The sequence below is a fragment of the Thunnus maccoyii genome, chromosome 6 (assembly GCF_910596095.1).
Source record: "Thunnus maccoyii chromosome 6, fThuMac1.1, whole genome shotgun sequence".
Classification (NCBI taxonomy): Eukaryota; Metazoa; Chordata; class Actinopteri; order Scombriformes; family Scombridae; genus Thunnus; species Thunnus maccoyii.
Window position 1 is genome coordinate 29,081,678 of NC_056538.1, and position 11,811 is coordinate 29,093,488.

The 11,811-nt window shown below is 39.6% G+C and overlaps 1 protein-coding gene across 4 annotated transcripts in view; it reads left to right on the forward strand.

The window, feature by feature from the left end:
- Window positions 1–4,207, forward strand: part of eml2 (EMAP like 2) — a 32,499-nt gene extending 28,292 nt beyond the window's left edge. For all 4 annotated transcript variants that reach the window (XM_042414864.1, XM_042414866.1, XM_042414865.1 and 1 more), the window contains 5 exons: window positions 102–199; window positions 589–676; window positions 766–861; window positions 1,332–1,462; window positions 2,356–4,207. In XM_042414864.1, coding sequence (XP_042270798.1) covers window positions 102–199; window positions 589–676; window positions 766–861; window positions 1,332–1,462; window positions 2,356–2,481 — 539 coding nt within the window. In that variant the 3' untranslated portion in view covers window positions 2,482–4,207. The remainder of the gene's footprint in view (window positions 1–101; window positions 200–588; window positions 677–765; window positions 862–1,331; window positions 1,463–2,355) is intronic.
- The last annotated feature ends 7,604 nt before the right edge of the window (window positions 4,208–11,811 follow it).

The following is an 11,811-nucleotide window of genomic DNA, read 5'->3' on the forward strand; positions in this document are numbered from 1 at the left end:
CACCCGTCCTCGTCAGCTGTCATGTTTTATAATATAATAACACTATTATCTAGTTTTCTGCTAATAGCGCTGCTAACTCTGAGCTTTTTTTGTGCCTGTAGACGGTAACTTCCTGGCTGTCGCTTCCCATGACAACTTTGTTTACATCTACGCTGTGGCGGAGAACGGCAGAAAGTACAGTCGTGTGGGGAAATGCACTGTAAGTAATTATCTGCACATGATGTGTTAGATGTATATAATTGCACAACCACATTCCTGAACTATTTTTCTTTACAATTCATCATTCAATACAATCGTTAGCTGCCTGAAAGCTTTGAAAATAGTTAGAATTTAAAAAATATTTATTTATTTAAAGCAGTAGCAGCATTTTTTGGCCACTTGGGGGCCTTTTATGTACAACTCTATTACATAACTAATAATGAACAGCTTTTTTGTTATTGTATATTGATTTTTTTCAACCTATCAGGTACTTTTATATGCAGTAATGAAAGAAATGTTGACCTCTCTTCTTCCAAATTCCAAAAAAACTAAATCCCACTGAGAAATTCGGTCACATTTTCTCCAAATTCCATCCCTCTTCCCCCCCAGGGCCACTCCAGCTTCGTCACCCACTTGGACTGGTCAAGCGACAGCCAGTACCTCGTCACCAACTCAGGAGACTACGAGATCCTCTTCTGTAAGTCTTCTGCAGCTTCCTGCAGTTTTACATTTACATTTTGACTTGTTGCACGGCACACAGAGCATGGCATTTTATTTCTTCTGCAGGGGAGGCATCCAGTGGTAAACATGTCACCAACATGGACACTATGCGCAACCTGGAGTGGGCCACTTCCACCTGCACTTTGAGCTTCAACACCTTCGGTAGGTCTTTAAAAACACTCACTTCATTCTTGAATCTTGATGTTGGTTTATGCATCTGTGCTTGTGAGGTCAACAAGCTGCTATTTTCCCCACAGGTGAATTATCACAACCATGTAATTTTACATTTAAGGGTTAATTAGATGATAGCTCATAGCAATTAGCAGTGAATGCGTAAAGAAGAAAATTGCCTGCTCCAAATGGCAACAGATATATGTTTACCACGCCGGCCAGACTGTGACTCTTTATAAGAAAAGAGACCAAAGGGATGAGAGGCAGTGAAAAGGGTACACTTTTTTTCTGGATGGAACATGTTTAGGAGACAGTTTTGTCTTCTGTTTTAAATTTTAAGGATTTGGCATTTTGCTACAGGGAATTTTAATGTTTGACTGTATTACTCACCCTTTTACTGACTCTCTTTACTCTCCATCTCTTCCTCGCCGCTCTCTCCCTTTTCTTTCTGTTTCTCTCAGGGATATGGCCAGATGGAGCAGACGGCACAGACATCAACGCCGTGTGCCGGTCACATGACGGATCCCTGCTGGCTTCTGCCGATGACTTTGGCAAAGTGCACTTGTTCTCCTTCCCCTCCTCTCAACCAAGGGTCAGTCAGGTTCACTTACAGTTACTCACTGTTAATGTGTTTTTATGCACACATGGTTTTTCTATTGACACACTAATGACCTGAAGCTATCCAACAGTTTCTCTCTCGACTTTTTACACTTCCAGAGCTGAACAGCCACTCTGTTCTTCTGATTAGGTGTTAATGCACACTGTGAAACACAGTGAAAGCTCAGCAGAAATAACTAAACACTCAGCTACAAGCTTTCAGTGTGGGATCACTTTTTTTTTTTTCTTCTACCAAGTGTTTATTTTGTGCTCACAAACAAGTCTAGACTGTTAGCTTTTCTTAATAAGCTCAAGTCCTGTTTTCAGCTGAAGCTGTTTAAACCAAAGCTGCGAACTTTATTGTCCATTCAGACAAGCTGGCTCCCATTAGCACAGAAACTCAGGAGCTGCAAATAGTTACAACATGCTCGTATTGTTTTAAACACAGTTTGTCACATATTTTGAGCCTAAAACACAAATCAGAGTTACTGTTGTACTCCCAGAAAAAACTAATACTGATGTTCAAAAGCTTTCATTGTCACGATCAGTGTTTCCCAACTTTGGGGTCAGGACCCCTCAACGTTTCTCATAAGATAAATTTGAATGGTTGTGAGATGAAATTAATCTGAAAAAGAGGTGTCATTCTTTGGTCAAGCAGTTCACAGACAAATGCGACCTGTGCATGTAGACAAAGCTTCTTTTTAAGTGCTCACAAGTCCAAAGGATTAGGAACAGATAGACACAGTTTCAAGTATTATTTAGAATGACAAAAAGACATTAAAGCACCTCAAATACCAAGTACAGCAGCTTAACAGTTGATCCTGTTGTCGTGCAGCATCTGACTAATACACTTCACTATAACGTGTCACTTCCTGCCCACTATTTCAGGCTCCAAGCCACGAGTACGGTGGCCACAGCAGTCACGTGACCAACGTTGCCTTCCTGCACGACGACAGTCACCTGCTCTCCACTGGCGGGAAAGACACCAGCATCCTGCAGTGGGTGGTTGCCTAGGCAACACCATACATCCACATTGCTAATCCCCACAGGCGGGGACCAGCATCCTATCTGACCCCTGTCACCTCTTCACTGTTCTAGTCTCCTGCCCACTAGGGGGCAACACCTACTCTGTGCCTACTGGAAATTAAAAAAAAAAACAAAAACAAAACAACAACAACACATACAACTTGACAGACCCACAGATGTCACGCCAGATGAAATGATGAGAGTGTTGTATTATTGTTGTAAATGGATTATTTAGTGTCCTGCTGTTTGTAATAGAATGTAGAGAAGAGCACTCGTTGCCACACAGGAAGTGAATCCTAACCGTTCCCGAAACAAAAACAAAAAAAAATAATAATTAACTACTGCACCGGCTGGATGCTGCTGCTGGTGACCACACAGTAAACCTGTGATTTTAGCATTAGTACTAACTGTGCCTAAACTGTATTTATCTTAACCCCCTTTAATGGGAATTCCACCTATTTTAGTGTCTTGGCTCTTTAATTACAAATCATGCATACTTTACATTTTTGAGTGCATTTTACACAGTTATAGTTAGGGCTATATTTATATTTTAGGGTTTAATATTAGGGTATTTTTTCCTACCATAACAGGCAGCTATTGGTTTCCATTCATTTCTGTACAGTATGAAAGATATTTGAAACTTGCTTCAGGTGGGTAATCAAATCAGTCTGCAATATAACTGCATTACTACTCAACAAGAATGTAAGATAGACAAAAAATAATGCAACTGTAATGGATTACACAGCTAAATTATTTTACAGTAGAGTTTCATGCAGTACTGAATGCATGGAAACCCATGGGAGTCCTGACACTGAGGAGAAAAATACTTCCAGTTATCTGTAACTTAGTTTGCAAAATGGTGAACTGAGATGTAAAGTATACGTGATTTGAAATAAAACACGCCTCTCTCGTGCAAACATGATTCTCATCGACATGGACGGCTCTTTCCTGAAGCGATCATAGAAGATAACCTCGAACTTGTGCAGAACTTGTGCAGGCATGTCAAGAAAAAAACAACTGAATGTAACCTCATCAAGATGTGACATTTAAAAAAAAACAACAAAAAACAGTGTTCCAGTCTATCAGCTTCTAGCTTTCACATAGAGTGATGCATGTTTGTGAGAACTAACTGACTTGTCCTGGAGCAAAGGAATACTGTATGACAACTCCTAAAATAGGTGGTATTTCCCTTTAAAATCTTTACTAAAATCCCACTGCCTTCTGACACTTTTCCATCCCTCAGCCTGATTTCCAAACTCTTAAGGTGCAGATTGTAAGTATTACGGATTGCTGCTGGGAGATTGTAAACGGTACAAAGTGTCTTTTTTTTTTTTTTTTTTGTCCCAAGCCTCTCATTTCACCCCCGTCCCTTCCCGGGCTGCTGTGTTTTTATGATTGTATTACTACTGTAACTGTGCTGAAAAGGCACTGGATGGCGCTACAGTGCAAGAGAATGAGCATGAGCGAGGCTGCCCTCCTCCTGTAGATGATGTTAATGTCGCAAAGGTCTATAGAGTAAATATATATATTATGCAGTATATCCGAGTGGCTGTGTTATTTTAATATTAAACTGTAACAATGATGGATGTTGTTATTATTCTTGTGGCACTTTTAGCGATTGACAGACGGGTGATGTTGGCTACTGTGCTGTAGAAGTGAGCTTGAGCTGTGCTTTGCCTTCTTCTGGTTTGTTAATAAAGTTTTTACCCAAGTACTGCTGACTGGAGGGTTTTTTCTCCCTGGATATTTGCAGAAAAAGGGAGATTCTGATCCTCTGAAGAGACTGATATAGTAAAATAGACTAAAAAAGATGTTTTCTGCCCTTATTTTTTAAACTAAACATCCCGAACCATGACGCCATCTACCGAAACACACACCCATTTCCCAAAACTATAAACACCATTCCCCTGTTTTCACTCATGTGCTTGTTTAGAAAGAACTGGCATTCAATATTATTGACTCAAGTCATCACAGCTGGAACCTAATTATCACACAATTCTCCAGGTGGAAACACTAAGAGTCAAAATTGTTCACTCACAAATCAGAACCTCAGGAAAGATAAAAGGGTGCCGGGTCAGTTTACTTGTTTTGGAACAATGAATCCACAAAGACCTGAGGCAGAATAAATTCTTTTTTTTAATGTTATTTCCATTGGTTTATATTGGTAAATACATAGAAATGATTTTACTGTATTCTACATTCTTTATCATGTGCATATTTTTACAGTACATTTACTTTTTCACTCAATTTCAGTTTAATTTACTTTAAAATGTATACATGTGTTTTTATATTGTGTTTATCATATAAAGAGGTTGTTCTGGGGGTCAAATCATAAGCGCCCTTATTCATTGCAATAACAGGTTTTTATGGTAATGTTTTGAACAAATTCTGAAGTGATGTGTAATGGCTATTTTGTAGCGTTTGTGTATTTTTTCTTTTGTGTGATGACTGAAGGCAAAAGTTTTGTTTAGATGTAAGATTACATGGTTTTCAGTGGAGAGTTTGGTGTCGACATGGAAGTTTTGTGCGTCAAGATGAGTGTCCAGTTATGCATTTTGTGTTTAGAGTTTCGAGAAGTGATGTCAAGAAATGTGTCCTAGCGATTGAGAATTTTTCAAAGTAAAAACAGCGTCAGATTATGCTGAAGTGAGGAGGGAGTTTTCTCAGGATGTTGTGGTGACTGTTAATCTATTGACAGTCAACATGTGTGCGGTGGTTATGGTTGATGCAGTTTGGTCAAAGGTTGCTAGTTCAAATACTCAGGTCACTCAAGGTAATCCGGATGGGTGGATAGTAAACAAAACTTTCTCTCTGACCTCCCTAAATGAGACGGTCCTCCCTTGAGGTTCACTTTTACTTCCAGTGGAAACACCTTGTGACCGGCGGAAGAAGGAAGCTGGTGTCGCTCCATGAAGATCCCAGGAGTGACGCCCCCACCTTCTATTCCCATAAATAAGCAGCTTTACTTGGTTAACTAGACTGGTTAAATATGAATTAAAGTGGAAAATTACACAAAAATGAGGTGCTTCTTCTTCTCTATTTGTGTTGCACTTCATTCCTGTCGGGCGCCTTTAAATCAGAAATCTGGAAATCCTAAATTTTGTTTTCTCATGAGCATAAGAAAGTTATTTTCTGCTCCTGTTTTCAGAGGCATTTTGCTACTGAAGCCTCTGATGTGCATCATAAATGCACAGAAATCTAAAGCTGAACATACCACCAAGTGGCTTTATTAGATCATGTTGACAGGTGGTGCGTTGAGTGATCTTGCACTTGATGCACACTGTTGATTTGTGCGCATGAGATGCTTCTATAGATAATTATATCTGTTTGCATGTCTAGTCTGAACCCTTTCCCTACTGTTTTTAAACTTTTTTTGTGATCTCGCCATGCTACAAATAATTGTGTTAATAAATTGATTGTGTTGCCATCATATAAACACAAACTATGAGGAATAACACATACATACACCTGTAGGTCAGAGTGCATTGCACCAACATCAGCTACTCGATCTTTATCACTCTCTCCGCCTTCTCATACCACTCAAGTTGAATTCAACAGGTTCAGGCACATTCTCCGAGGGGATGGTTGAAAGGAATTCTGGGAAACACAGGTGATCAGAAGCAGCTGATGAGTTGAGCTAAGCTGTCCAAAGGTGTGTTTTTTTTTTTTTTCTTTGACAGGAGAAGGGGTCAAAGCCAAGGAGGACGATGGCGGTGTTTATCCAGTGAGCGGGGTCGGGTCGTGTTAGTGTTGTGGTCACGATGGCCTCCTGTTGTCTGTCAACACCTGTCAGGTCAGGATGATGACCTGGAGGAGGAGGAGGAGGGAGCGCCCTAAACCTCCTCACAATAAACAAAAACGTGAACGTGAAAATGGTCCGGAGGTTTCCTTTAAGATAGTGTAGACTAGAGTTTTTAGGTCATGTTTGTGGTGTTGAGCTCATTTTATATGTTATGTTGCAATATCTACAACCATACTGGAAGAAAATGTAACTCTTAGCCAGCTAGACATATGAATTAAACAAAGAGAGGAAGAGCAGAGGTTTAGTGCGGTCAAGGTTTGGGTATGAATGTGGCCTATAACTACTGAGGGATCCATAAAGGTGTGTACATGCTGAATATGAAGGAAATTTTAGAGGAAACTGCAATCAAATTCGATAGAAAGATGCAAACTGATGTGAATTTGCTTTTGGCAGTGTGAGTTGCAGTAAAGATGCATCCATATGAGCTGAAAAAGTTTTAACTTGAGCCAAAACATCTGCAGAAACTCTTGAAATAGTAAATAAAAGACATTTTGAAGTAATAATCACTGTAGATTATGTAATAAACATGTCATACTAGCAAAATAATTTGAAGTTTCCTATAGTAGATCAGTTCATTTGTATGTTCTGTGTAATTTTTCATTGTGTATTTATTTCATGTTGTCTTACTTACTTAATATTGTCCATTATTGACTTCCTTTAGCTTTTGCATTTCCCTCTTCTGCATTCAGAGCCAGAAAAGCTTTATTCGTTATATAGCGAGATATAAACAGGAATTTGTCTTGGTAGCCTTTTGTGAGTTTAACAACACATAACGACAACATGAACATCACAAGGACAAAAGGACTTCCCATACAGCGCAAAAGGAAGAACGCAAGACATACGATACCCGAATCTTTAACACAATAAACATCGACCTTTAGGCCGAGGGTGAGACGGAGGACATGGAGGAAGAGGCAGCGCGTGGGTTTCCCAGGAGGACGTGAGCTCTTTTCAAAGGTAGAAGATAATTATATTATCAGTGTTTTGACGTTTAGAAGGTAATTGTAGTTTGTCTTGTAAGTCTCCTAAAGGGCAGGGTCGTGCACAGGGCAGGTGGTAACTGGGAATTATGGGATCCTGACTCCCTGGATAAACCTCACACACACGCTCTTCTCCACACTACAATTACCTGAACTGCATCTACTGTAAGTTTACTCAGTGTTCGAACACACCTTCACACACTCACCCAGTGCAAATGTATTTATCATTATTAGTTACTTCACTGACTTCAGTTTACATGCTAAACATATGCTCATTCTGAGTACTTTTGTCGTATTTCTGTACATCTTGCTGCCAATTTGCACCTTTTAATTAATGATGAATTGTTTTTTTTCTTTTACAATCTTTTATCTAAACTCCACACATGTTCTAAGATAAAATACTCTGCTAAATATGTATAATTTGCATGTAATAATTTGTGTCTTATATGTTTTTTCCACACAAAAAAAGCTCAGTTACCTCGCTAAAATCCTTAAAATTACATCTTCTGCTCCTCCGTCCTTAAAAAACTGAATATACGATGTATGAATACACAAATATTGTTATTTTCATAAGTTCTTGCTGTACGTTCTTTTCTCCTAACTTCACCGAAAAGCCCCGTTCTCAGCGTGTGTGCAATGGAGGTTTCAAGTTTCCACATCACACTTGAATACCGGACAACGATTGGCTCCGAACTCGTTCTGATGACACAAATCACATCATCACATCTTAAAATCAGATTTAAGGTGGACACGGAGAAACTTTTCCACTCTCGGCAGACGAATGGGAAAACGGCTTTTTATTGTCAAACTCTGAACATACATCATTCTCAAACATCCAACTGAAAGAACAAGAAGAAAAAACACATTTTTGAGTTGAGGGGGAGTTTAAGTACAGGATGTGTATAGGGCCTAGTTCTTCCACTACTGATTTCAAGGACACTGCACATGTAAAGTCACAGGGCTATCAGGACTGGAGAGGGCTGATGCTTCAGTGTTGCCTTTTCTTTAAATACTAAGTGCTAAAAACTCACACAGTGGGGAAAGTTCAGCAAAACCCAGAGATAACAAACTATCAAAGCATGCAAACACAGAAATAGCTGGCAGCAAACAGTCAGAATAGAGCCAGAGTAGCAGCATTTACCAATCAAACGCTGACCGCAGGCCCTTCTGTGCTTGAATGAAAGCGGCCTGCGTTTCCTCAGAGGGCAGCGTTAGTTCATCAGCACAGATACAGGCCGACCTTCAATGCATTTGCATGAGGTCACTTTGGTTCCTTTTATGTCGCAATGGGGATTTTACAGTCTCACTTCATCTCTTTTAATTGAACCAACAACCTTTGGTTTAATAGCGCACAACCAGCTAATTCTGCAGCTGCAGCACATTCCAAAGTCATATTATTCTCCTCAGCTTTCATACAAATGATCATCTATTGCAAACATGTTTATCCACATCCCCCTTCTTATATCAAACAGCTACGCTACTGGACACAAACTCTAAGCTTGTGTCCAGTTATGATGCAGACAATCAGACTGGTCATTGTTTGAGGGTAGTCTTCTGAAAATATACAGAGGAGAGCTTATCAGAATTTATGATCTGGACGCTGTCATTTTCCCAGAAGATGCTTCAAAAAAACCGAATTAGTCGCCTCTGTGGACATAAAGTTAGAAACCAAAGAGAAAAGGTTCATTTAAAGACCACTGAACACACATACATCAAGATGAGAGAGATAATATTTAACATATTTGATTTTCTGTCAATGGTCTAAATCAACTGATCACAGTCACAGTGGAAGATGAAGGCCGGCAACTGGAGCCAGGTGACAACTTCTTCCTTGTCTGATGGTAATGTAGAGGGTGTAGTTGCAATTTAATAGTAAATGAAAGAAGAGTTTTTGTGCCAAGCACTAAAGAAGGAGATGACCTCAACTTGGCACAGCAGCGGAGCGGATTTAATGCAATACAAGGCACAGACTGTGATGTATTGATTTTAATTGAATGATGTTTGCCATTTTCTTCACTGAATCAGAAGGAAGATGGAGTAAGCTACACATAAGGGGAGATTAATGCAGTCGTACTGTAATTCTCTCTCTGCCGGGACCGACAGAGTAACAATATATTTGGCATAAAACTGCTCAGTGGTGAGAAAGTGGCAGACTGATGGGGAGACAGAGCGGCAGACACGAAAAACTCTTCAATCATTTCAGCGAGTATTGATCCGAACAAATGTGAAATGAATAAATGTCAGTGTCGCTACTTTAATGCGGTGATTATTCATAACAAAAAAAGACTCATCCTGCGTAGGTGAAGCTTTCACAATTTCCATTCCCATTTGGTCTTAAGAGACGTGACAAAAGCTGCAGATTTGTGTTTTTTTCGTGACGGGAGACGAGTCGTGAGAACACAAAAACAGTCTGAGCTGTTCTCAGACATACTAGCACAGGATGGAAGAATCTGACAGTCTGAGGTCTCAACCACAAAATGTACAACCCGGAGGGCTGACACACACACACACACACACACACACACACACACACACACACACACACACACACATGCACGAATACGCTTTATTATCCTGGGACTGAAACTATGAAGGGACACATGCTGCAAACGCTTCCTACTGTGATTACAGCTATTCTGTACAGGTTTCACTTCAGACTAATCTCACACACACACATATACTGTCCACACACACCTATTAACCGTTAAAGTGACGCTCCAGCAGATTCATTATAAAATAGAAATCTATAAATGTCTCGGTCATTGTCGTCTTGATGGCTGCAGCAGAAGTGACTAACAGTGATTAATAGTGACTAATTGTTCGGGTGTCGTGCTCATTGATGGCTAGTGGGAATAGGTGGAATTAAGAACGGGAATGCCATCTTCCTGTGCCAAAAACCAGGACAATGGCTACAGAAAATGGAAAAAAAGGAAATGGCAGCTGTACAAGTTGTAAGGCAACTTACAGGATTTACATCTCTTTAATTTTCTCTGTAATTCAGTGGGAAGATTACAACACTCGCTACTAATTGGATGAGGCAGAACAAATCACTGGTTCCTGCACTGGTAATCATCATCTTCTGCCTCAAATACCCCATGAGAACTCTGTCTTGTTTGTTCATTGTTGCTTCATTCTTTTTGGACAGAAAGCTCAGCCGTTTTCTCAGTAAACATGACATATTGTACATTAAATAAAGAATGTTTTCACATGAATTATATTCAGTGCAGATTAGCACGCAGTCCTCTAGTGAACAATATGCTCACATCCTGTGAAGATTTTACAGCCGCCCCCACTGCACTACCAGTTAACTCTGTGACGTAAATTTTGTTGCTTTGAAGCTTTTACATTTTCTCTTTTTATCTATTTCTTTAAATAACGGAAGCTGCTTGACGTCTGTATGTGATGAGTATTGAGATGAAGAATCTGTGTATTCCCTGAAAGGCCATAATGAGGATTAAGGTTTGATGTCAACAAAAGTGAAACCATTTAATGATTGTGACTAAGATCCCTTTTAACTGTAAGACTCTTTTGCTTTTTGCACAGTTTAAGCTTTGTATCGTGCAGAGCGGGATATTTCAGCTTGTGAGACCGACTAACAACAAGTGTTTAAATTTGTCGTTAATGAAGCTCTTGTAAAATAACTAGTAGTAAATCTTATATCCTTCTTTGTGGGAGGTTTATTAACAGTTCATACACTGAACCTCTGCAGCACACATGAGTTTATCTTCTGTGTATGTGTTGCAGTTTAGTTAATACACCGCAGCGTCTGCCAAGATGTTGTGTTTGGTATAATGCAAACATCAATTAATATTCCAGACACAGTTTCATAACAATATAAACCACAGATTAAGAGATAGAGAGAGAGAGAGAGAGAGAGAGAGAGAGAGTTAAAGAGTGATTGAATAGAAACACTTATTTAAAAAAGTATATTGCAATATACACTATTATATACTATATTTTCTGAAAGTTTGCAAGCATATTATTTTATCTATTCAGAAGTGGTACACTAACGTTGTGTGAAAAGGAAAACACTTGTAGAATATCCTTTAATGTATTGAAACTATGCATTTCGTTGCACTCTTATCTTAATACTGATCTTAATTACCAGGTTTTCATTGGAGTTTTTTCCCACCTCTAGTAGATTTGACTGTCACGTCCCAGTTTAGTTTAGTCACCTTTTTTTTTTTTTTTCTCCTAGTGTTCTTTGTCTCGTACTTCCTGTTTTGTTTTGATACTCACCTCTTGTCTCGTTTCAGGTCTTTCACTTCCTGTCCTCGTGTGTTTCCTTCCTGTGTGATTACCTGCCCTGCCCTGATGTGTTGTACATGTGTCTCATTGTTCCCGTCCTTCTGTGCCAGTTCGTCTTCTTCCTCTGTGACAGCGACCCAGAATTTTTCCTCGTGTGAGTTTCTGAGAGCCTGATAGTTACCTGACCTGTTTTTGCCTTTTTGCCTGCTGATTTGGACACCGTTGCTTCGCTGACTGATCACCTGTGTACCGACCTCGCTGTGATTAAAAGGACTGATTTTGAACTGA